General features: G+C 42.9%; 1 protein-coding gene across 1 annotated transcript in view; it reads right to left on the bottom strand.

Moving 5' to 3' along the window:
• Positions 1-27752, bottom strand: part of KCNH8 (potassium voltage-gated channel subfamily H member 8) — a 988350-nt gene that overhangs the window by 89292 nt on the left and 871306 nt on the right. Inside the window, exon 15 of the mRNA XM_029589277.1 lies at positions 22957-23036. Coding sequence (XP_029445137.1) covers positions 22957-23036 — 80 coding nt within the window. The remainder of the gene's footprint in view (positions 1-22956; positions 23037-27752) is intronic.

Genomic DNA, 27752 nt, shown 5'->3' with positions numbered 1-27752 from the left:
GTCACAGTCAGGAATTCATGACCCGCTTCCAAGAAGGTCTCATCTCTGGGGTTTGGCTTCTAGGTAGGTATGCTACTCTCACTACAACCACATAGCAACTAACCACTTCCTTTTCTCTCCCTCTGACTGTAGGTAACCTTACCAATTTTGCGCCAGGAGGGCTGCTCCAGTCTTTACCAGGGGAGAGGCTTGCTGCCTACCAGCTTGGGATATCTCATTCTGCTCTTTTCTGCTTTCTTATCTACAAGTGACAGAGGATATCCACTCAAAACCTGGCTCATGATGCCACTGCATATCCACAGACTGCAGCAGATGTCCGCTACCTCAGCACCCACCAATAGATCAAGGCAGTCATTGAGAAAACATTTGACCTATTCAAAACCCATTTCCTCTACCTGGACAAATGTTTTCCCTCCAACCCAACAAAGGTATGTGATATCTTCCTAGCCTGCAGCATGCTTCATAACCTGACCAAAAGATGAGGTCTGCCTCCTCCAGAGGGACAAAATGATCATCTTATAGGGTCCAATGATGAAGAAGAGGAGGAAGAGGAGAAATGCGACCTGAGTAAGAAAGAATTGCAGCAGAGGAGGCCAAATGATGAAGGACTAGTTGCACTGATATGGTACAGGTGGACCTGGAATGTTAGGTTTTCACAGCTATTGGTTTAGTTGCTCTCTGAAGGGATTTCTTGTTGTCATCTGTCTGCTGTATTGTTAGGCCTTTGCATGAAGGCAAGCCTTTGTGAGGCAGGAGAGAGGTAGACTGCATACTGTTCCTTTATAGAGATGTGCTCTTCATGTCAGCAGAGGGGAATGTCTACCTCTGTGTTGTCTACCTCTGTGTTGTCTGAGGAGTGGTGGGGGTGGGGGATGCCTTCCTTAGAGGTGGTGAATGCCTTGGTGAAATAGGTATCCTTGGATGTGGTGGAGCCATAGGAGGAAAAGCCTGCATTTTTGATGGAGTTGGACCAGGATACGCTTCCCAACAGACTGGTAGAACTACACCTAGGGGAGGAACATACCATGTTGATGGTAATTCAAATGCAGGAAGAGACTGCATCTTGAGGTCCTGCGGCTGCCAGAGAACATTCCATCCTGGCTGAACTGGCATGAAGACATTCGCTCAAGCATCTCCCTCCAGACAAAAGTCATGGGTTTCAATTCCTCCTGCAGCATCCAGCCTATACCCTGCATTTCCTGTTGTATATCCTGCATATCTTCTTGCACAGCTTCCTTGAGGCCTTGTATGTCCTGCCTTATGCCTTCAAGCAGGTCTGCTACTCCTTCATTTTAGAACAACATGCATCTTTCAGCTGGAGTGTGAAGCACCTCATCATCATCTCCTAGAGAAAACTGTCCTCTTACCTTTCTGTGCTTCCCCCCCTCATCAACATCTTGTCTCAAGAAATCTGGAGTAGGTGGTTCTCTATAAGTTGGCAAAGGCTCATCCTGCTACTAAGTCTAGGTATGCTTCTCATCTGTTGCGCCATCTCTCTCAGGCTCTTCTCTATCAGCTGCAGGCTCCACTGATCCCTCTTCTTCTGGCTCACTCTGTTCCTCAGGCCTGTCCTGCAGCAATTTTGCATGCTGCCTTGGCATCCAAAGCAACATGGCCCACCAAAGTCATCTTGTCTGGAAATGCCTGCAAGAAGGTAAAGTTTACAAACTATCACTACTGACTTTTTCTATGTCGTCTTCTCAGCCATTGGAACTTTCTTACAGGCATGGAGAACATCTAAATGGTCCATATTCTCTGTCCTCTCTGCACTCCAGAAATTTCTAATCCAGCATTCTTTGGGTGTCAAAGCTATACTTATGCCCTTTTTTTTAACCTATAAGCATGGATAGAAAGAGGATTGAGAGAAAAGTATATCTCATGAATGCAGGCCCTATCAGCTTTTGCACCATTGACTATGTACAAGTCCAAAAAAAAAAATTGCTGTCTTTTTTGGTTTGTTTGTTTGCTACTCCAAAAAAAAAGACTTGCTGGGCAGACTAAATGGACCATTTTGATTTTCACCTATTGTCTTTCACTATGTTACTATATTATGTTACTAAATTTGTAACAAATGTATAAACTATGCAATAGTTACTATATACAAGAATCTTATATACCTTTTTTTTTTTTTTACAAATACTACTCACCTTGTTGCTCTTGAAAATGTGAGCTGCCCATCTCACCAGCACTTCTCACTATACCATCTGATAAGGTGCTCAGAACCAATCATTCTGCTTGATTGAAGGTTATCTGGCTGGTAGGAACCCTCAGGAATGTTTCAGCTTGATCTTGCATCTAGAATTTCGCCACTTGTGACTGAAATCTTGCATACCTCTGTCATTATGGAAGACAGCTTATAGTTTATGGCAGATTTTTTCACAGATCTGGTTTTTTTCCTTAGGATCCCAATTTCCTGGACTCCTTCCCATACAAGATGGTCTTGACCTTGATAACACCTTGACAAGAAGCTCCATCTCTAGCGACTGGAAGTTAGGCTTCGTATGCAGGGGTCCCCTTCTTCCAGATATGGTGCAGTTAGGAAGATAGGCTATGAGCCCTGCCCTTATATTCCCACATTCATGTTAAAAGCAACATAATTATATGAATAAAGGGGTAGATTTTATGCACATAAAATATACATATGTACTATTAGAAAATAAATATAATTTTGTAGTGTAAAACCTGTTATGCACATGCATATAAGTTGTATGTGTGTACTATTTTCTGATATCTGTGTGTAGGTTTGGCCAATAAGCTAAATATTGAATGTAAGGAAATCAAGACACATGTGAATGATTCATTATTTATCTGGAGACTTTTCCTATCTTGTATTGGCCTTAGCTCTTCATTTCAATAGCTGGTATTTAATTAGAGAGGATGAGGCCCTTCAATCACCACTAAACACTCTTTTTTGCCACTGTATTGGCTCCAAGTATTAGAAGACATCTGGGAGTTTGTTTCTAGAGGGTTTCCTTTGCTGTACCTATGCTACCTACTCAATTTAGTATAATTTCTGTCTGGATGGGAAGCAGTTAAGGATCTGACAGTTCTGACCCTCGCTTCATGTGGTTTATCTCATACTTTGAAGGGTTGCTTTGTGTGGGTCCTTTTCCATTATAAGGATTGCAGGTGGATGATGGGAAGCAGTAATGATAACATCTTGGAGTCCCTGATAGCTTACAGTTGGAAGCTTTAATAAGAAAGTCCTCAAATACTCTTTTTTTCTACATCTTGTAGAAGATAGGGGCCCAAAGGGAATCTCTGTACGGATTGGCTGACCTCTAATGGCATGGGGGCTTCCAGAGATATAAGCATTGGAATGGCAATTAAGGGATTTCCAGCTGGTAGCTTAGAGCTTTGTTGAGGTTAACTGGCCCCTATTGGGTAGAAGAGCCAGTATAAGCAGAGATAAGGTAAGGACTGGACCTCGAGTTACATCAGACACCTGGTAAACTCCCAGTTGGCCTTCATTACCATGGGATAAGACTGAATTTGTTTCCTATTATTTTCATTCACATTACCAGTTTTTGGGAGACAGGGGTGAATGATTATTTATTTATTTATTTAGACATTTTTATATACCAACAACCGTTTGCACATCGTATCGGTTTACAGATAACTTTAAACAGTGACAGCATAGCTGTCAAATAGGCAAGGCCTTTACAAGGAACAAAGGTTACACAGGAAACATTTAAAAAACCAGAGGTACAACAAAACTATTTACAGATATAAGAACTAGATATAAGAACTAGATATAAGAACTAGATGAAGATATAAGAACTTATATAAGATATAAGATATAAGAACTAGAATTAGAACTTGATGAAGGCAGCTTCTGTTGAAATTAGCTTCTACCTGCACATCTACTGTATATGTAGTTTTCTCTTACTTTGCTCTGTAGGTTCTGAGACAGAAGGAAAGTCAAAGTGCTTCACTCAACAAGGCTGCTCTAAACTGTAACTGCATCATAAGGCTGCACCATGTTTCAGGAGACTTAATTTTATGAACCAATAAGAAAGAGGAGAAACTTTTGAAAGTATCCTGCTAGGTTGTTTTTTCAAGAGGAAAAGTTGGGAGACAGAGAGAAATAGGAGATGCTCATTCAGGTCTCACTGCAGAAGACATTTTCCTGAGAATTTTCTGCTTGGTGGAGCAGCTGAAGAATAATAATAGAAGGTTTACAACAGAATGTTTCTGTGCAGGAGAAATTTGTTGGCCATTGCAGGTATTTGAAAAGTGAGATTTCCTGCTGGATTTGGACACTCTAAATAAGAGAACAGACAAAAGGTATAACAGAGCTGAAGAAAAAAATCACTGAGACCCTGGAGTTGGCTGGAGGCTGTTTTTGCTGCATCTCTTGCTTGGTGGAGACCAGAGAACCAACAGCAGCCTTGTGAGTATTAATAAGGGATAGACAGTGGATTAGAGTTCTGTGTGAATATCCTAGCTGCTATTTCTTTAACTGGGTTATTTCTCTTTACTTAAAAGATAGCCATACATCTGCATCATCCACAAACCAAAGGATTACAAGCCAAAACCTAGATGTATCAAGCCACCATGTTTTCATCATGGGAGGGTTCCCACTATCATGGGTGGGGGGGGGGGGGGGGGGCAGGGTATCATCACAATAGTGGATCTCTCTCTTGAAAAACATAGCAGTTGTATGGTGTGTTCTTTTGTCTCTCAGCAAAACAACGTGACATCAGCCTTTTAGATGCGTTGGTGGCCCCAATCTCACGAGACCACCATCACCTTAAAGAGCTGACTGCAAAAACAAAACATTTGCCCAAAATAAGACAAAGTTGAGTGGGGTTCAAGGTTGACCCCCTGTTCACCCTGGGGCCACCATTTGAGGCAGTCTTAACAACCAAAAGTAAAAATGTTAATAAAGTAGCTCGTACAACAACAGTCCCCCCAACTACACAACCCTGTGTTCATTAAATAAAATATCCCCCACCTCCCTTTCCAAAGAAATAAGGGCTACCATGGTACCCCTGCTTATACCCCCCCCCATCCCAATGCTCAATCCAAATTATTGGGGATATAATGACCTCCCCAATATCTCCCTCTCGCCCTATCCCCAAAATATACAAAAAAAAGACATTGGTATCCAGTGTCACCCACTCCCCACCCCCCATACCCTGAACCTCCATGAACTCCCCAAAACTCTCCTCCTTTCCCCTCCCATACCCTCAAACCTCAACAAATTGAACAGGACCCTGCAATGGGATCTAGGGTACCCCTTAGCTCCAGACCTCTTCAGCACCATTTTTCAAACTGGTGCTGACCTGAACTTGCTCCAGTTACATCTTTATTTGATTTCTTTAATTGGCTTAATCAGCAGGATAGTCTTTTAAAGTTTACTATGCATAAAGATCCTTGTAAAATTCAGTTTCTGGATATCCTCATTATTAAACAAAATTCTAAATTGAGTACTACAATATATAAAAAGGAGACTGATCGAAACAATCTTTTATTATAATATAATTGTCACCCTCGCAAATTAAAAGACAGTTTACAATCAGTCAATTTTTCCGGCTATGGAGGCTGTGTTCTGACACCCAGGAATTTATGTTACTTACAAGCACAAGATATGACACAATGTTTTTTAACTCAGGGATTTCAGAGAGGTGTTGTGAAGAGCTCATGATGCTAATGTTACATCAGATCTTTAAGGAGCTCCCGAAGATTGTTTTTTTCCAGAGGCAGAAATATTAGAGATATAGTAGTACATTCACAACTTCCTGAAGTACCATCCATTTCTCAAACTTCTTGGAGTGGCCATCAGCTGCGTGGGCAACTTTGTATGTGTGATATGACCTTTTTATGCACAGATTGGATTCATTCTATGATGGGACAAAAAGATTTATTTAAAGAGTTCTACTAATTGCTCCATATCTGGTGTAATCTACTTGATACAATGTTCATGCATCTTGGTGTATATTGGTCGCACTAAACGCCCGGTTAGGACTAAACTAATTGAACCCTGCGAGAATATCAGCTCCTATGGTGCTGCATTATAAGGAGAATGGACACTAATGTTTGGATTTGAGATGGAACTTAATATCAGGGAACAATATTGGATTTTTTCATTATGTACTGTAATGCCACATGGCCCTAATGAGTATTTGAATGGCACTGTTTATTAAAGGCTATAAATCTGTGGTTTACTCTTGTGGTGCTCCTCTGAAGTAGTCTGTTTTCATTTTGATGTCATTTCTGTTTCCCTTATACGAAGCATCTTTCCTCCATTTTTCAGAGACTTTCAAACTTGAGTAAAGAGCCATTGCAAATGGGACAATGCAGTGCATATTCTCATGTATATGGGATTATAAAAGTATCCAGTAAACCCTTGATGCAGTTACAACAAAATATGGCACCATTTTGGGACTTTTGGAACAGAGAACAGGTCTCTCGGGACCTTTGGTGTTGAGAACATACCAATAAAATAAGTTCAATAGAGCTGTGACTCACATATGGTTTCCTTATACCAACTGAAGCGTATGTATATATTTGTTTGGAAAAGCATTGAGAGGGCAATTTTCAAAAGTCACTTACCCATGTAAATTGCAATTTACATGAGTAAATAGGCTGTATAAAAATTGCTCTGCTTTTTGGGTGATAAAAATATGTATGTTTTGCCATAATTCATGTACTTCTACCCATATTTTCATGGAGACAGGATAGAGTTAGATTGGTAGATGCAACAACATGCATAGTTTAGCATTTTCAAAAATGTGCACGTTGTTTTGGATGGAAAAAAATATCCATAGAAAAAAGCAAGTGGAGAGTTCTGTGGGTAGTTTTTCTTGGGCAATTTTCAAATGGAAAGTATTTGCATACTTTCATTTTGAAATTGGTACAAGATCCATGGATAAAAGATTTCCTGGACCATTCAACTACCCATAAACTTTTGAAAATTATCCCCTGTGGGGGTAATTTTTTTAACAGCCTGTTTTGGTGCAAAGTGCATGGACTTTGACCCAGTTTTCAAAGGGAAAATACGTACATACCTTCAATTAGAAAATTACCAAGCAATAATGAACAATTGCGTCTCTCTGTAAGATCCTTCATGTAAAAATAGTCTTGGTGACTGTGTTATTGCTGCTTAATAAAACAATTTCAGAGAAAAAGAAAATTACCCAGGAAAGTTACCAGCACACATGCTAACTTTTATTTTTTTGAGAAAAAATATGTGCAAATATTACAATTTTCAAAATATACAGATGAATTTTCAAAGGAGTTACACATGTAAATGTAAAGCAGTTGCTTACTTGTAACAGTTGTACTCCTAGGACAGCAGGATGTTAGTCCTCACACATGGGTGACATCATCAGATGCAGCCCAGTGCGGAAAACGATTGTCATAGTTTCTAGAAACTTTGACTGGCACACTGAGCATGCCAAGCATGCCACTATCCATGTGTCCACATGGGGTCCTTCTTCAGTCTCATAACATAGAATTACGAAAAATTAAAATAACAAACATAGAAGAAACCCAATTCCATGGGGTGACAGGTGGGTCTCATGGGGAATAACATCCTGCTGTCCTAGGAGAACACATGTTACAAGTAAGCAACTCTGCTTCTCCTAGGATAAGCAGGATGGTGGTCCTCACACATGGGTGAATATGTAGGTACAGGCTGCTCCTGAAGTTTACTAAACCCACAGGCACCTAACTGGTTCCAATGGGCACAACTGTGGTGCTGTGGAGAACAGAGGGAGACAGTCTGAACCTGAAAAAAGGTCCCTAGGCAGGAAGAGTTGGGTTTTACAGCTGAAAGAGATTCCGAAGAACAGATTGGCCGAAACTGCTGTCATGTCGGCCATCTCTGTCCAAATAGTAATGGGCAGCGAATGTGTGGAGAGAACTTCATGTTGCAGCCTTGCAGATCTCAGCCACGGGGACCAATTGCAAGTGGGCCACCAAAACCACCATGGCTCTGATGGAGTGAGCCTTGATATGGCCTCCAAGCTGAAGGCTCACCTGTGCATAGCAGTTGGACAGTGTTTGTTTGGTAACTGCAACTGCCAATCTATTCCTGTTGAAGGAGATAAAGAGCTGCATGGACTGTGTGTGGCCTGCTGTCTGCTTGAGGTAAAAAGCTAAGGCCCTCTTGCAATCCAAGCTGTGCAGAGCCCATTCACCCTGGTACAAATGAGGCCTTGGAAAAAAGGTGGGCAAAACTATTTACTGGCTAAGATGAAAATCAGTGACCAACTTAGGGTGAGTATGGAGGACCACATTATCATGAAAGAACTTAGTGTAGGGTGGATACGTCACCAACGCCTAAAGCTCACTTACCCTGAGTGCCGAAGTGACTGAAACCTAGAAGATGACCTTCCAGGACAGGTACTTCAGATCACAGGAGTGCCATGGCTTGAAAGGGTCTCACATGAGCTGAGTCAACACCATGTTGAGGTCCAGGACACACAGGGAAGGCTTCAGATGAAGCAGGCCCTGCATGTACCAGCTCACTATGGGCTGTATGGAGATCAGCAAACCATAACACCTTGGTGGTAAGCCTCGATGGCACTCAGGTGTACTCTGACCGAGTTGGTCTCCAGCCCAGTGTCCGAAAGGTGCAGCAAGTAGTCAAGCAACCTCGAAGTGGGACAATAGAATGGATCCAAGCCATGATTCTCACACTAGATGGAAAACCACTTCAGGTTATAAGACTTCCTGGTAAAAGGTTTTCTGGAAGCTACAAGGACCCGAGACATGCTGTCAGGGAGGTAAAGGGGCTGCAAAACTAGCCTTCCAACATCCAGGCCATCAGAGACAATGCCCTGAAGTTGTGATGGTGCAGCCTGCCCTGATCCTGTGAGATCAGGCTGGGGAAGGTCCCCAGACTGATCGGTTCTCTGACAGAGAGATCCCGCAAGAGCAGAAACCAACCCGGACTTAGCCACTGAGGTACAATGAGAATCATGGTCCCCCCATCCTGTCGGAGCTTCACGAGGTTCTTCATCACTAGAGGAAGTGGTGGATACACATACAGAAGGCCCTTGCCCTAATGGTGGGCAAAGGATTCTGAGGCTGGCTTTCCATTTCCTCTGTATAGGGAGCAGAACTGGTTCACTTTGCTGCTTCAAAGGGAAGCGAAGAGGCCCATATCTGCGATCCCCCAAAAATGGAAGATGCGATCCACCACTGCTTAATCCAAGGACCACTCATGGGGTTTGGAATGCTCGAAACAGCCAGTCACCACCACATTCTCCATCTGGGTCAAGTAGATGGCCTGGAGCAGCATACCCTGGGACAGAACACAGGACCAAATCTCGAAAGCCTCCTGACATAGGAGGAGCGATCCTGTACCTCCTTGCTTGTTGATGTACCACATCACCACTTGGCTGTCAGTCTGTACCAGGACCGCCTGGTTGGACAAGCTATCTTAGAATGCCCAGAGAGTGTACCTGATCACTTAAAGCTCCAAGAACTTGATATGGCTTTGAGCTTCCTAAGAAGACCAAAGACTTTGCATGTGGAGGCTGTCCACATGCGCATCCCAACCCAAGGTGAAAGCATCTGTGGTAAGCACAACCTGGTTCGGGGGGAATGAAAGGGAATCCCCTGCTCCAGATTAGGCAAATTCTCCCACCATGACAGGGAGGTATGGAGAGGCAGAGTGATGTGTATGTGTACATTGAGGTCTCGGGTGTCTTGCTGCCACTGAGACCGCAGGGTCCACTGAGCCCTCTGCATATGCAAGTGAGCCCAGAGGTGGCCATGTGACCCGGAAAATGAAGCAGAAGCCTGGTCAACATCTATCACCTTCAGCGTGTAATGGTTTGTGGGTTTGTGGACCCTTGGCCTGAGGTGAGAGTTTTTACCACCTGTGGGGAGGAGCCCCACAGGTCCACACCGTCGGGAGGCGAGGTCAGGTACAGCGGGGAGCTCTGGGAGAAACTGTGGAGAGGTTGCGAGGAACAGGGTAAGAGAGACAGCAAGAAGGGATCCTCACAGTAAGTAAGCAGGCAGGAGATCAGTACCTGGGCAGAGACCTCCGGAAGGGGAGGCGCTAGGCAGTCCTGTGGCATGGGAAGCATGAGACAGGACGTGCAGGAGGTATTCTGTAGAGGCAATCCCGAGGGGCAGAGCTATGCAGCGAAGGAGGTACTGATGTGATGACATAGGCTAACCCACGGAGAGGGGAAGCCCGAGTCAGGTCTCCAGATGATGACGTAGACAAGCCCAAGGAGCGGAAGTTGCCGGTACTGACCGGTGGCTGAATTAAGGGTACCGCCCCCGAGGAGTGGGGAGGTACAATGGTCCCTGGTGTCAAACATAGGCGCTACCCCGAGGAGCGGGGAAGCACTGACAGTTTCTGTATAGAACGTAGGCACTGCCCCGAGGAGCGAGGAAGCACAGGAAGCAGGACGGTGCAGGACGTGAGTAGATGCAGCCGCAGCCATCTGCAACTGATAGTCATAACACAGTGGACGAGACTCGCCAGAGACACGAGAACAAGCACCCGATTGTGAGAAAGAAAGGCCCAGGCCTGTGACATGTCCACGTGGGCACCAATAAAGTCCAATTGAGGCAATGGGGTAAGATGGGACTTCAGGTAGTTGATGACAAACCCGAAGGACTCCAACACCTGAATGATCAAGCACAGGGAGTGAAGTGCCCCCTCCTGGGTGGCGTTCTTGACCATCCAGTCATCCAAGTAGGGGAACACATGCACCCCAAACTGGCAGAGTTGTGTACCCACTACTGCCAGGCATTTGGTAAAGACCCGTGGGGCCAAAGCTAAGCCGAATGGCAACACACTGTACTGGAAGTGGCTATTGCCCATGAAAAACTGTAGATACTTCCTGTGATAGGGGAAGATCTCAATGTGGGCATATGCATCTTTTAGGTCAAGGGAGCAAAGTCAGTTCCCTCTTTGCAGGAGGGGAATCAGATTGCCCAGCGAGACCATCTTGAACTTTTCTTTTTGCAGAAATTTGTTCAGGCTTTTAGATCCAAGATGGGGCAGAGCCCCCTGTTCTCTTTGGAATCAGGAAATAGCGGGAATAGAAGCCCCACCCTTGCTGATGCAGCAGAATAGGTTCTACTGCTCTGGTCATTACAAGGGTGGAAAGCTCCATCCAGAGAATTTTCTGATGTGAGGACTGGCCCCACGACAGGCAGGGGGGAGAGTCCATGGGGACACCAAGGAAGTTCAACTGATACCCTCAATGAATGATGGACAGCTCCCACTGGTCTGAGGTGAATTGTGGCCAGAGGTCCACTGCTGCCTAGAGCAGCCCCTAGAACCCACTTGTGGTGTATGGGCATGCGAAACCAGAGGGTATCATTTCCTTTGGCAATAGAAGGACCTCCAGGTGCTCTGATGCAAGGATTTCCAGGTGGAGGATGGTGGGTTCAATGTACTGGCCGAGAGATGCCGGAGAGTTTCATGGTGATCCTTCAAGTGAGCCTCAGCATCTCTTACTTTGTCTCCAAACAGATTCTCACCAGTACAGGGCAAGTCTGCTAGCTTCTCTTGGACCTCTAGATAGAGATCCAATGCTCAGTGCCATGCCATTCTATAGGCATCTATGCTCACTGCTGCCACTCTAACTGCTGACTCAAACACATCATAGGTGGAATGCACCTCGTGTTTGCCACACTCCAAGCCTTGCTAGATGACTGCCAAGAAGACCTCCTGCGGTTGCTGGAGGAGGCACTTGAACAACTCCTGAACCTGCTTCCAGAGGTTCCAAGTGTATTGGGTCATGTATAGCTGGTAGGAAGCAATCCGGGCAATCAGCATAGCACCCTGGTATACTTTCCTACCTAAGGCATCCAATGCCCTATGCTCCTGACCCAGAGGTGTAGAAGCGTGGGTGTGGGAATGCTTGGCCTTCTTGAGGGCAGACTCCACCACCACTGACTGATGCAGGCGCTGCCATCTCTCAAAGGCCTGCTGCACTAAGTAGACCGCTTTCCGGTTTACCAGAGGCACCAAGATGGGGTGTTCTCAGATCTGAAAGAGTAACTCCTTAAAGATATCATGGACAAGAACAGCCAGTACCTCCTTTAGGACATCAAGCATTTTGTGATGGGCATCCTCCTCTAGGGATGTGAATCATTTTTATAACGAATTTAAATATCGTATGATATTTCTTAATTCGTTATATATCGGTTAAAACGAGAAACGAAAACTTTTCCCCCAAATTTTCGTGAAAATCATTTTTTGGGTTAGCGCGCACTAACAAAAAACCGTTTATTTTTGTTACTTTTTGTTATATTTTGTTAGTGTGCGCTAATGGCAGTTAGCGCACACTAAGCCTAAAAATTATTTTTTACTAAAAAAAATTCCGATCCATGGGAAAACAAGATTTTCCCACGGCCATACAAAACCGAAAGTGCGAACGATTGGGCACCCAATGCACATCCCTATCCTCGTCCATTAGGAGCTGGAAAGGAATAACCTCCGTCATAACCCACACAAAGCCTGCAAAGGTTAGATCCTCTGGCGTGAACCGGCGTCTTTCATCTGGAGGGCATGGTTCCAAAGGAAGATCTCCTAAGTCATCAGAAGAAGACTCCAAGGTATCAACCCCCAGGGATCATACAGGGCTTCCTCCTCACTGAAGTCCCCTGGGGACCCTTGTGGAGGGCCCCTACCCAAGCCTCTTGGTTTTGGCACTAAATGCATTGAGGTCACCGAGAGCATTGTGGGCATCATTGGCACTGGTGGCACTGAGGACACTGAGGGCACAGATGGCATCAAGGGCACCAAGGTCACTGAGGGACAGTGAATAAGACCGGGCAAAATTGGGTGCTGTACCAAGGTTGCTGATGGTGCCCCAGCTGCAACAACAACATCCACCTCAGAGGAAACCTCAATGAGGATCACTGCAGAGGGAGGGTGGCCAGGTGGCCACTGGGGTATTGAGGAACCCCCAGGTGCCAGTAGCTGCTGCGTGGAAAAATGTCCAGCAGGACATTGAGGCGCTCCAGCAGCAGTGCCAACATCTCAGAAGTGGGCTTCGACACCAGAGAAGGCACCAGTGGAGCCGGCAGTTTGATGCCTTGAAGGGTTCGGAGCACCACCTGTTGCACCCTGAAGACAGGATGGATATGGGAGAAGAAGGAAGAGGCATCATGGAACTCCCTCAGAGCCCTAAGGGAGCTTGGTGTCCAGCACCACTGTCGGTGGAGAACGCCTGGGACTCCTGAGTTCAATAAAAGTTGATGCCTCGTCTCCACAGGGACACCTCGGGGGCATTACAGTGGTCACTAGTGCCTACCCAAGCCTGGTACCATGCAACAACGGTGACCAGTGATGATGTTTCTGATATTTCTCATGGTGCTTGGTCCAGTCTTTTCCCACTGCTGAGAATGGAGATGATCCAGACGTCCTGGAGTGCAACGATGCCAATGACGGCATGTCTCTGGTCCCTCTCTCCCAAGAGAGTCCCGGCGGAGAAGTAGACAACAATGGACCTAGATCCATCAGCTCCCCCCGGCCCTTGGGCATCAATGCACCTGATGCTGGAGTTGAAGGATCAGACTTTTTGGACCCAAAAAGCTTCTCCATCTTATCTAAACAGGCCCGATGACCCTTGGGAGTCATTTGATGCAAAAGCTACACCCTCAGATGTTGTGCAAAGCCCCCAGGCAAAGGATAAATACCTCATAAGGATCCATAATGGATATGGTCCTCAGGCACTGGGGGCATTGGCGAAACCCCAACGCCATGAAAAAGAGCCAGCGAGTGTTGATAACTGATGGCCACTAAAGAGCGACACTTCTGAGAATCGAATGCAAAGAACAAAAAAACCTACCACACCGCCCTTTAGAAACATTGATGGGGAGAAGAGGGACTTGGTGTAAACAAGTTAAAAAATGACTGGGAAAAATACTCTGAAGAGAGAAGAGTTCCACAACCATGAGGTGAAAGCTGCACAGAAAAAAAGAGACTGAAGAGGGACCCCCGCACAGATTTGTGGATAGTTTTCTGTGCCGGGCTCCATCTGATGATGCCACCCATGTGTGAGGACTACCATCCTGCTTGTCCTAAGAGAACATGCTATTCTAGCAATTTTCAAAATCCATTTACATGCATAAATGCTTTTGAAAATCAGGCCTAATGTGCTTAAGTGCAAGCATAGGCAGCAGAATTTGATGGGCTACTGGGGCCATGGCCCAACCAACTTTTTGCCCTACACAGCATGGCATCTATCAGCAACTAAAGAGCTGGGTGGAAGGGTAGAGGTTGGTTTGTTTGGACCTTCAACCAAAAAGGTGTTATGCTTACCCTGCATGCAAGACCTTCACCAACCCTCCTCCGGGAGAGCCTATTCATACTGAAGGTAAAGCTATGAATGTAGAAGCACTTTATACATAGATTTATCAGAACGCAGGATTTTAAAAAAATTCCTATCTTATATGTGTGAAAAGTATACACTAGGATGGTAATTTTTAAACAGGTGCATGGGCCCACTTGTGCGTGCATTTGTCAACCCACTTCCAGAGACATGTCCATTTTATAATATACGCGTGTATATGCATGTATGTTATAAAATAGCCTGGACGCACTGACATGTGCGCACAGTTTTAAATGGATGCACGCATATGCTTGCAAATGCCGCTTCTACCACATAAGTGGGGGAATTTTACAAGGAACATGTGCCGACGCCATAGCTAGTTTCCCCAGTTCATTTCCAGTTTACCCAGTTAAGGGATAGGACTTTAGCCTCCCTTCCCCCTTTAAAACCCTGCTGACTAGCTTAGATTTGTTTATATTTACAGGCCATCCAAAGCAGAAATAAATTTACGTGGCGGTGGACTCCAGTGCATGCACGGATATATAAGCATGTACATGCACATTTCTGTAAAACAAGGAAAGAGATCGGTGTATAAAAAAGGACTATTATTAGAACTTGCCCGACTCTGGCCGAGTTTCGCTCACAATCGGAGCTGCCTCAGGGGCTACTCTTCAAATGGACTCTTGAAAAAAACATCAGTCAATAATCAACATGGTGTACTTGTAATAATTCTTTACAATGTATTTGCTGTCAATTCCGTGGATTTCAAAATATTGCCAATTTAGCTTAGCAATTACATCCAAATTTAAAAGGAACTCAACTAATTATATGGTGTTCCATGATGAATCAAAACCGTCACTGTGTTTTCCAGCAAGAGACTGCAGTGCCTAAGCTTAGGCTTCATTACGTGCTGCAGTCTCTTCTGGAAAACACAGTGACTGTTTTAATCGTGAGCGAAACTCGGCCAGCGTCGGGCAAGTTCTAATAAAAGTCCTTTTTTACACACCGAACTCCTTCCTTGTTTTACCGCAACACAGCAATACTGGATTGGCTTCCGCTTTGTTTTTTGGGTCCATGCACATTTCTGGCCAGGCCATGACATGCCCACTCCCTACCCAGATCACACCCATGCTCCACCCCTTTTTAGAAACTGTTTACTTGTGTGCGCAGTAGGAGATACCGCGTCCATAGGTGGCTTTTAAAATCTGCTTGGTGCACACCGGCACAATTTGTGCGCGGATCTCCCAGTTTGGTGCATGCAGGGCTTTTACAGTTTGCCTTATAGAGTCTCTATGTACATACCTTTGAAAATTATCTTTCCAAAAATACTTGTATAAATTCAAATCTATAAACGTGTGTGCATTGTTGTTTGGGGAAAAAGGCATGCACACTTTTGAAAATGCAAAAGTAAATGTATAATTCCAAATCCTGTCCCAACTCCACCCACAAGAATTTCTCGTCTCACTGTGGGTACGCGCAAACAGGACTTTTTGCCACATATCAGACAGAAATTGTAAAAAAAAGGTCATTTCTGCAAGTAAAGCACTGTTTTACCCTAGAAATGAATTTGAAAATCACCCACCCTGAGAAAGGCCATTTTTAACTGGTAAGGTTTAACTAGCCAACTCCCAAAATTAGCAGGTTAAACCTTTTAAAACATCCCCCCACAGTGTCTAAGCAGAAAAGAACATCAGTTCCAAAAGTGCACCAAATCTCTGAAGCTACAGAACATGTTCTAGCAGCCTGAGGAAAAGAAGCAGTCACTGCTGGAGAGAAGAACTGGTAAAATAATTGCAGGGGCAATTACAAACATGGCACTGGCAGATTTAACAGGGAAAAAGCAAACTACATTAGAAGTCAGAATACTTCTCAAAGAGTAAAAATATATATTTTAAACTAAACATTTTTTTCCTACTGGGAATCAATGAGCTACAAAGCTGAAGTATTATGTTATTGCAGTGTAACAAGCTTTCACATTCTAATGGATCTGACCCAATGATTGCTTTGTCTATAAATCTTCATAATAAAGCAGACCTGTGAACAATATGTAAAATATGGTCCATTTCATTTTTTATGTATGGTTAAATTCTAGTACACCTGGCTATGGATTTTCAAACTATCTCCTATAGATGCTCACTTACCATAGGTTAGCATTTGAAATAATATTAGCAGCAACCCTCTTTAACTAATGTATTAAAAGGTGCTAAAGAAGTTAGTGCCAAATATTTATCACGGTAACTATTTAATATTATAGATAACTTTTTTCCCCTCTTGAAGGAATCAGAAGTTTGCCCCCAGCCAAGGAAATGTGTGATAAACTATCTGAAAGTAAATTGGGTGAATAAAGGGTTGGCTTTAATTTTTTCCTGGATGATGGCTAACAAATTGATGTTGAATCCAACAAAAACAGAGATTTTATTAATTGGTGCATGCACTAAAATTAGATGAAATATCTCTGTCTTTAAAACCATTAGTGAGAAGTCTGGGAGTGATTTTTGATGAAAAATTGTCAATACCACGCACATCTAAAGTGGCCTATGCAATACAGTGCGCTCAGCCGAGCGCACTGTTTAATCCGCTGTCGGATGCGGGTTAAATAGGCGCTAATCCACCACCTTATGCAATAGGGGGAATTAGCGCCTATTTAACGCACATCCAATGCGGAGTGAATGAGTTAGTGCTCATCACATGCAAATGCATGTGAATGAGGCTATTACTCATTCACTCCAAATGCAAAAAGCTAAATGTGCGATAAACTCGGCAGCCGTTTTCATTATTGGCAGACAGGCAGATTATGAAAAATGAGGCTGAGTTTACCGGCCTCGGTCGCCTCCTTCCTAGCGCGACCCCCTAATTTACATATTACATGGCACCCCCCCTTGTGGGCACCATGTGTGCGTTAAGAAAGCGGACGCTGAAAAGTCAGCATCCGCTTTCCGCGAAGATTATTGCATCGGCCCCAAAGTGTGCAAGGGATTATATTTTATTCAGAGTGATCTGAAGATTGTGCCCCCTTTTGTTTTAAGCTAACTTAGAAGAAGAATCATGCATTAGTCACATCACACATTGATTACTGCTGTTGAGCCTTTCATTGAAGCAGGTTCATAAAATTTAATTGATTCAGAATACTGCAGCACATTTGAGAGAGAGCATAAGCAGTAGAAACACAGTATCTCCACTATTACTGGTTCACTGGTTGCCTGTCCCCTTTCAGATACAATTTAAGATTCTTGTCTTGGTGCTTAGGTCTTTAAACCTGGGGAACTGGACAATGTTATATAGATCTTCATGGGCCTTAATTTCTGCAGTAGAGTTTGCTGGTCTGGTCTCACCTTCTATTAAGCTAATTCAATTAACAAGAACACAACAGTGCATTTTCTTTAAGCAAAACTCCTTCCCTTTGGAATAATCTTCCTAAAGAGCTGCAGTTTGTATCAATTTTACAGATTTTTAAGAAATATCTTAAGACATGATTGTTTAGCCTATCTTTTTTAGAATGGTGTTTTACTTACTATATCACTCCAAGTTATTGATTTCCTTGTTATATGTAACTGCTTTTCTGCACTATTGTTCAAATTGTAAAGTTTGTTATATGCACCCCTGTTTCTTGTGAACCAGCATGATGGGACTACCGTCTTGAATGTTGGTATATAAAAAAACTTAAATAAATAAAATTAAATAAATGATCCAGGGATTATTGTTTATCTGTGATGTCTTAAAACTTGTGGGGATTACATGTGTGTTACATATGTTGAGGATATCTATGCCTATATATGTTTATTGTAAGTCACCCTAGATGTGTAATTGGTAAGGCATTGATAAAATATAGATGATGATGATGATGATGATGATAATGATACCTAGACTTTTTATTATGAAGGCCTCAAACTTGGCTTCCCTAGTTCTGGGACAGGACAGCCTAGGGATGTGCATTCGTTTTGAACGTATGCGCAATCCTACTATGTCATAGGGGCCGACCAATGGCACCGGTAGCCCCTGTGACATAGTAAGTGCAAAGGCGCAGTCCATATGTATTCCGCGCATTAAGAAAGGTGAAAGGAAGACAAAACGATTACCATCATGGTTAAAAGGTGAGGTGAAAGAGGCTATTTTAGGCAAAAAAAATCCTTCTAAAATTGGACGAAGGATCCATCTGTAGAAAATAGGATAAAACATAAGCATTGTCAAGGTAAGTGTAAAACATTGATAAGACACGCGAAGAGAGAATTTGAAATGAATTTGGCCATAGAGGCAAAAACTCATAATAAAAACTTTTTTAAATATATCCAAAGCAAGAAACCTGTGAGGGAGTCGGTTGGACCATTAGATGACAGAGGGGTTAAAGGGGCTCTTAGAAAAGATAAGGCCATTGCAGAAAGACTAAATGAATTCTTTGCCTCCGTGTTTACTAATGAGGATGTTGGGGAGATACCAGTTCCGGAGATGGTTTTCAAGGGTGATGAGTCAGACGAACTGATCGAAATCACTGTGAACCTGGAAGATGTAGTGGCCAGACTGACAAACTGAAGAGTAGCAAATCACTTGGACCGGATGGTATGCATCCTAGGGTTCTGAAGGAACTCAAAAATGAAATTTCTGATATATTAGTTAAAATTCGTAACCTATCATTAAAATCATCCATTGTACCTGAAGACTGGAGGGTGGCCAATGTAACCCCAATATTTAAAAAAGGATCCAGGGGCGATCCGGGTAACAATAGACCAGTGAGCCTGACTTCAGTGCCAGGAAAAATAGTGAAAACTATTCTCAAGATCAAAATCGTAGAGCATATAGAAAGACATGATTTAATGGGACACAGTCAACATGCATTTACCCAAGGGAAGTCTTGCCTAACAAATCTGCTTCATTTTTTTGAAGGGGTTAATAAACATGCGGATAAAGGTGAACCGGTAGATGTAGTGTATTTGGATTTTCAGAAGGCATTTGACAAAGTCCCTCATGAGAGGCTTCTACGAAAACTAAAAAATCATGGGATAGGAGGCGATGTCCTTTTCATGGATTACAAACTGGTTAAAAGACAGGAAACAGAGAGTAGGATTAAATGGTCAATTTTCTCAGTGGAAAAGGGTAAACAGTGGAGTGCCTCAGGGATCTGTACTTGGACCGGTGCTTTTCAATATCTAGATATATATATATATATATATATATATATGATCTGGAAAGGAATACGACGAGTGAGGTTATCAAATTTGCGGATGATAAAAAATTATTCAGAGTAGTTAAATCAGAAGCAGACTGTGATACATTACAGGAGGACCTTGCAAGACTGGAAGATTGGGCATCCAAATGGCAGATGAAATTTAATGTGGACAAGTGCAAGGTGTTTCATATAGGGAAAAATAACCCTTGCTGAAGTTACACGATGTTAGGTTCCATATTAGGAGCTACCACCCAGGAAAAAGATCTAGGCATCATAGTGGATAATACTTTAAAATCGTCAGCTCAGTGTGCTGCAGCAGTCAAAAAAGCAAATAGAATGTTAAGAATTATTAGGAAGGGAATGGTTAATAGAACGGAAAATGTCATAATGCCTCTGAATCGCTCCATGGTGAGACCACACCTTGAATACTGTGTACAATTCTGGTCGCCACATTTCAAAAAAGATATAGTTGCGATGGAGAAGGTACAGAGAAGGGCAACCAAAATGATAAAGGGGATGGAACAGCTCCCCTATGAGGAAAGGCTGAAGAGGTTAGGGCTGTTCAGCTTGGGGAAGAGACGGCTGAGGGGGGATATGATAGAGGTCTTTAAGATCATGAGAGGTCTTGAACGAATAGATGTGACTCGGTTATTTACACTTTCGAATAATAGAAGGACTGGGGGCATTCCATGAAGTTAGCAAGTAACACATTTAAGACTAATCGGAGAAAATTCTTTTTCACTCAAGGCACAATAAAGCTCTGGAATTTGTTGCCAGAGGATGTGGTTAGTGCAGTTAGTGTAGCTGGGTTCAAAAAAGGTTTGGATAAGTTCTTGGAGGAGAAGTCCATTAATGGCTATTAATCAATTTTACTTAGGGAATAGCCACTGCTATTAATTGCATCAGTAGCATGGGATCTTCTTAGTGTTTGGGTAATTGCCAGGTTCTTGTGGCCTGGTTTTGGCCTCTGTTGGAAACAGGATGCTGGGCTTGATGGACCCTTGGTCTGACCCAGCATGGCAATTTCTTATGTTCTTATGTTCTTATGTCACAGGGGCTACCGGTGCCATTGGCCGGCCCCTATGACATAGTAAGGGCAAAGGGCCGTCGGCGCCATTTTGATTACTGGCAGCCAATGGCCCAAGTGCAGGAGATCGCACCCGGACCCCCGATGGACCACCAGGGACATTTGACAAGTCTTGGGGGGGTCAGGAGGGTGGGGGGGTTGTAGTTAATTAAATTTAAAGGGTTGGGATGGGGTTTTGTTTTGTTTTTCCAACTTTAATGTAAAAGAAATACCGAATGTAACTAATGGATGAATCGGGTTTCCCCTTATGAAAACGGATGCAACGGATTTGGTCCGGCTCAACGAATACCGAATAGCAACGTATCTTTTCCCTCTGCACATCCCTAGGACAGCCCCTTGTTTGCTAAATGGACTGGCTTCTTATGATCCTTCTCAAAACATTTGATTACCCACATTGGTCTCACATTGCAGGTATGGTGCTACTAAAGCAAGGGACAGTATCACTGATTATGTATACTGCCTGGTTCTATCTGCTTATCAGGGATATAACTTTGAGCTAGCTTGCATAGGGACTGAGGGATGAAATCAAATCTACATTGGCCTGAGTATGACTCCCTGAAGGAATAGATGAGTTTACCCACCTATGCATAAAAATCAATATGTGCCTGAATGAACAAGAAGAGAATAGGGAACAAGTGACCAGTTTCATGCCTTCTTATGGAAGCAAGTGACCACATCCTAGAGCTGATGCAGTAAAGGAAAGAATGCTGGTGCACTTGTATGTATATTTATTTATTATTTGTATTTATTGACTGCTGTGCCTAAAAATGAACTGCAATTTGGAATCGATGCACATTGCCTTTGATGCTAGAGCTACTGTTCTATACAACATTGGACTTAAATAGTATATACAATCATGCTAGGATTAATCCACAAGACGAATTAAAGGCTGCCTTCTGAACCCATTATGCTTATTACAGGAGAAATAATAAAAAAATGTTTTTGTAGATAAATGCATGTTTACTGATTTAAAAATAAATTTTCATTTTTTCCACCCCTCCATAGACTAGGGATTATTCCTGCCACAGAGGAATGGTTCTGGAGGCTCCAGAAGATGATAATGGGGTTCAAGTCATGGGAAGTCCAATAGGGAAGAGCTGAAGATAAAGCTAGGCAGCAGAGCTAGCAATCTTACTTATATTGGGGGAGGGAAGTGCTGATCTACCTTTTATAGCTGTTCCCTCAGAGTAGGGAACCAACCAGTGGCCCTCTGTAATAATCTCAGAGACCACATCTTCCAACTGGAGAAATACATTTCTTCACAGAATCCTAGAGTATACTTCCACAGTTCAAGTAAACACTATACAGAATAACCAATCTGGCAACCCAGATGCAGCCCTCATGTATAGTTCTTCATATAGACAGAATATCATAAGTGCAAGTTAGAAATATAAAATAACAGTTCCTTCTTAACCATGTTTTCTATGTAACAGAGAATACCCTTTTTCGTGAATTACAATTTAAGTTTCTAAGGCAATATTACTGGTCTCCCAACAAGGCCTTTTTGGTGAAACAATCTACTTTGCAGCTTTGTCCTAAATGCGAGAGGGCCCTGACTACTTTTCATCTCAGTTTCTGGTCTTGCACAGGTGTCAACTCCTTTTGGTCTGAGGTGTGACAGATTTGTAGTAAAATTCTTGGAATTCATATCCCAGCTGACCCTAACCTTTGGTTATTTGAGTCTTCTTCACACCCAGTGCTAAGTGAGGACCCTTATTCTTTAAGGTTTATACAGAAAGCCAGCCTCGTTGGCAAGAAAGTCATTCTCTCTACGTGGGTAGGCCCTTCTCTCCCACAACAAGATGATTGGTTTCGTCTCTTGGTAAAATTTTATACGTTTGAATATCTCCCTGCTAAATTATCCTCATCTAAGTGCTTTTTGATATGCAGTCTGTATAGGATAAATTTAACTGTTTGCTCACACCTGATATCTCTCAACACAATCACTCTCCTATTTCATAACCGGGGGAAATTGAGGTTGCACCTATGTGCTATGGTTTATTGTGAAGGTCTGCATCATTGGCTGACTCCCTTTGACGCAAGGTTTTCTTTCAGCATAAAAATACTTTGAACCATTCTTGATTATACTCAGCCTATCTGGTTCTTGGCATTTAAGTTTTAGGTGTGTTCTGTTTTAACCACATTTTTTAAATTTCCTGAACATACTTCTCAATCTCCCTTTTGTGTACCCAAAGGAAACGAGGATGGAAGGCTAGTTAAGAAAGGGATGGGATAAAGGTGTTGGGTATATCCAAATAAGCTCATTATGAGAAATATTTAATGTATATTATTTAGGTAACATGATACATGCAGTCAGTTGTCTCATATACACAACAAAAATGAGATCAATATTTAAAGCAGTTTGTGCATCTAAGTTTATCCAGCTAACTTTGCTGTCTAGATTATGACTGAATTTGGACCTCCATAAGAATATACCTTCATACCTCATAGTTCAGTCTGTGAATCTGTTGTTTGGTTTCTTCTGCTGTAATAACTAGGATTGCAGGGTTGAATTCAGAAGAATCTGCAATTAATTTATACATTGGTTAGTAAACAATAAAGTATATTAATTTATCACATACCACCAATCAAGATTTTTCTGAGAATGGTATATTCAGAAAATGTTGTGCAGTTCTGGTAGCTGCACTGGTTTTGGAGAAAATGGTCAGAGAAAGTCAAAGGAGGCTGTCATACTATATAAATGACCTACCAACAAAAAAAGGTATTGTAGTAAAGTGGTGGCCAACTCGGTCCTCAAGCACCACAAATAGGTCTGGTTGTCAGGATATCTACGTTGAATATGCATGAGATAGATTTGCATACACTGCCTCCAGGATATGCAGTTCTATCTCATGCATATTCATAGTGGATCTTCTGAAAACCAGGCCTGTTTGTGACTCTTGAGGATCAGAATTGACTAGCCCTGTTGCAGTATATGAGCTGTTGAGAATACACAAGCTCATCTAAGACAGGATCTGTATGTTTTCAAAAGTTCAGATGCTACATTTTTTGTTGATTATTTTAAAAGGATCACCACTCTAAGACAATATTTAGAGAATAAAAATGTAGGGGTCAATTCACTCCATCCTTTTGAGCTTCTACTTGGCAAACAGTGCTAGATATTTGTAGGTGGACAAACCTAACATATAGTAATGATGGTCGATAAAGATCAGATGGTTCATCCAGTCTGCCCAGCAATTATGCTTGAGATATGTTGGGCAGATGAACATCGATTCAACATAGTTTAGAAAAATAAATCTGAGGCACATTTTCAACCCTAAATCTGCCCATCAGGTGAGCCCCCAAATTACACAACTTTTATTTACAACTTGGAGCCCTCCAACTTAAATATATTTGCATCAGCTCAGATGTGGAACAACTTTTTGAATCTTTCTTCCTTAACTGTTCAATTATTTTCCATGGCAGGATATTGCTATTTTTATTTTCCCCCAACTGAAAATCATGAGAGCCATGCAATGCTTTACCTTTTCTTTTTCTCTACCATATTCCATTCAGATGGAATATGAAAGAAATATCAAGACAGAGATCTGGTTGGTGGGGATCCAATATGGCAAACTAGCCAGCTGTACGTGAGATCCTTCTTACCTTCATTTATTTTTCCTGGAAAATGCCTCATTTTGCCCGCAAACAGAGGGCTAGCGAGCATGAGGTTTTAGCTGCTATCTCCTTTATCCCCCTCCTTGGACCTATGGACACTTATGTATGTCGGAGAGTTAGTGCTCCGGGAGTGAGTTCACTGGAGGAAGACCGGGAGGAAGCTGAACTCGGTTCCCTCCCTGAACTGATAACATCTTTGTCCCCGGAGGGCAGGATGGCCCAATCCTGCCGAGGCAAGATTACAAGGAACCATGACAGGATTTTGAGCCGACGGAAGAAACTGTCAGCATTGAGCCTTGTTCAGAACCCATGGGGCTTGTTGGCACTGCCTCACAGCAGTTAAAGACTTTCAGCGTTGCAGGGGAGGTTGCTGGAAGCGCTGTTCCATGGCAGTCAGAAGTTTGTTACTGAGCTATTGCACAATGCACATTCAATTCTCAGAGCTGGTAAGACCTAAGTAGTTTACCCTTGAAACTAAATGGGAGGCTATTTCTGCTCAGATTACACCGCTTGTATCTTCTGTTAACAAAATGTTAAAAAAAATGATTCTCATTTGAAGCATGTGGAAAAAGAGTCTAGGGAGACTAAACAATTTTGTGAAACTTTTAAAAGTCAGATGGAAAGCAGGCACTGTGTACAGAAAAACAGCTACTATCAAATACATTTCAGAATATGGAAAATCAAATACAAGGACGGAATCTTCATTATATAAATTTTCCAAAGGACCCACTTCTTCCACCTAAGGATATGAGGAAGAGATATTTAACAGATATACTTAAAATTCCTGAGCAAGCTTACCTGTTAATTTCAAGGATATATTACATACCTTTTTTCAAGAAAGCCCCCCTGATGAAAATAATATACAGGTTCTTTTACCTGTAGAGCCTGGTAATTTGAATCTTACTGAAATCTTGGAAACATCTGAGGAAAATGCAGTCACTCTGGCTACTTTAATTGTCTCCTTTCTATTAGAGTCGGAAAGATTGGATTCCTAAAGAGGTCGATTTTAAAAGGAGCGCTCGCGCGTCCATGTGCATGTGGCTCCTGGCACGCGTGCACATGGACGTGCTAATTTTATAATATGCGTGCACTGGCACACGCATGTTATAAAATCTGATGGCTGCATGCACATGCGTGCCAGATTTTAAATTTAATCTGCGTGTTCCCACCGGTTGACAGCACGTGCTTCCCTGGGACAGTGGCTAATGGCGCTGTCCTGGCCTGCCCCTCTCCGCTCAGACCACGCCCCATGGGCCGCCCCTTTTACCTCAGCTGGCACTTCTGCGTGTACCAGGGCTTACACGCGTGGCTGGGCCCTTTTTTAAAATAACTGTGCAAGGCCCGGGCCACGCACATAAACCCCAAAATGTACGCACATAGGGCTAGATTTTAAAAGCCCTGCGCGCGTAAATCCTCCCGGATTTACATGCGCAGGGCACTCGCGAGCCGGCGGCCTATTTTTCATAGGCCGCCGGCGCACACAAAGCCCCGGGACGCGTGTACATCCTGGGGCTTCGCAAAAGGGGCGGGAGGGGGCGGGAGGGGGCATGTCTGGGGCGTGTCTGGGGTCAGGGGGCGGGCCGAGGCGGGTCCGGGGGCGTGGTGACGGTTCGGGGGCGGGCCAGGAGGGCGGTCCCGAGTCCCCCGGCACTGCGGCCTGTGCCGGGGGATACCGAGGCGGCGCGCGCAAGTTAGCTTGCTTCAAGCAGGCGTAACTTGCCCAACAAAGGTAGGGGGGGGATTTAGTTAGGGCTGGGGGGTGGGTTAGGTAGGGGAAGGGAAGGGAAGGTGGGGGGATGCGGAAGGAAAGTTCCCTCCAAGGCCGCTCCGATTTGAAAGCGGCCTCGGAGGGAACAGAGGCAGGCTGCGTGGCTCAGCGCGCGCAGGCTGCCGATTTTGCGCAGACTTACGTGCACCGACCCCGGATTTTATAAGATACACGCAGCTACGCGTGTATCTTATAAAATCCGGCGTACTTTTGTTTGTGCCGGTTGCGCCAACAAAAGTACACGCGCGCGTACTGTTTTAAGATCTACCTCAGCGCCCTTTTAAAATCCGGGCTAAAATGTATTTCCGTCATCGAATGGAATCTATCCTAAAACTAAGTACAAATTATTCCAGATCTCGCTAGACAGACACAGAAGAGGAGGAGACAATTTTTGTTAATGAACCCCCAGTTCTTGAACTAGGGATTTCTTTTTGCTGAAATTTCTTTGCAAATGCTTGATAAAATATTGTGATGTTTCCTATGTTTTTTTTCAACCATCCTTTTTGAGTAATAAATCTGGGAATTTTCTAACTTCTTCTCCAACCTGCATTTATAGAGCGCAGAATATCCAGTAATAATTAGTCTTCTTATTTAAAAAGCTACCCCCTTTAGTGCTAGTGATTTCTTAACTGTTTTTTTTTCCTGAGGTTGTGTTTATGGATCCCCTTTATTAGGACTAGGACTGTATGAAATATGTATTATTTCCTATAATGTTTATTCATATATTTCATTTATGTTTAGGCACATTTATTGCTTTTCAAGTGGATTCTTGAATTATGTTTTGTAAACACAAAATAATAAAAAAAAAGACATCTAAAAAGGGATAATTTATTAAATCTTTCTCATTGCCTTTAATGAGGCAGTGCTGCTTTAACCAAGGCATGTGTTAATGGACCAAAAGGGCCAGCTGGGCAAAAGGAATTGATCCAGACAGAGCAATAGAACTGGTCCTGCCCCCTCCTCCTCCCCAGTGCTTTTTCAGTCAGGTAATGAGCATCAACGATGGATGCTAGTGGTTTTACAGTGTTTAGCACTACAGAGATATTGCATTAGAGTTAATTAAATATACTTGGTGTGTTTCCCCATCTGAAATACATGTTTGTTAATTTCACGATTACCAGCATTCTATAAAAAATTCAGGAAATGGGTAGTGCTTTCCTTTCCATTTAAGATGCAAATACATCTCTGGAAGCCAAATATTCAAATCTACCCATAGTACAGCATTTGTATGCATAAGCAGATGCACAGAGAGTAATGCCAGCGTTTTATAAATTGTGTGGGAGGAGCTACAAAGTTTATAAAATGCTACATATTTCAGCTCCACAAGTATATGCATCAGTACATGTGAATATTTCCAATGCAAAAAAACACTTACTTTCTCTGACCAATTTATAAACATATGTGTGTATATTTTACCCACCATTCTGAAAAAACTTACTTGCATGTTTAATTGAAATCATCAGTTTGTCAATACTTCTATCAGTTCACCTAGACTCTCTAGTATTTCACCTGACCTAAACCTCCACCAGTTCACCCAGACCTCCTACCTAAAAATTGGAGACAACTGACAAGTCCAATTTTACTTGCACAAGCCAATTAGCAGGTGTAAAAGTGTATGAATAAGTTCAGTAATGTATATCTCAAACAAAATAGCAACTTTGCATATAATTTTGAACCCTGCCCTGGAACACCACTAGACTGCTCCTTTATTTTCTCCAGTAAAATATACCTGGGAAACTAAAAATATGCTCATACTCTTGAAATTTATAATACATGTACACGTGCATGCTATTTTTATGTGTGAAACCCCCCTGTTTTTAAAAGTTTATTTATGCAATTTTAAAATAACATCAC

Source organism: Rhinatrema bivittatum, chromosome 2, assembly GCF_901001135.1.
Source record: "Rhinatrema bivittatum chromosome 2, aRhiBiv1.1, whole genome shotgun sequence".
In the NCBI taxonomy this organism is placed as follows: domain Eukaryota; kingdom Metazoa; phylum Chordata; class Amphibia; order Gymnophiona; family Rhinatrematidae; genus Rhinatrema; species Rhinatrema bivittatum.
This window is presented reverse-complemented; position numbering and strand designations above follow the sequence as displayed.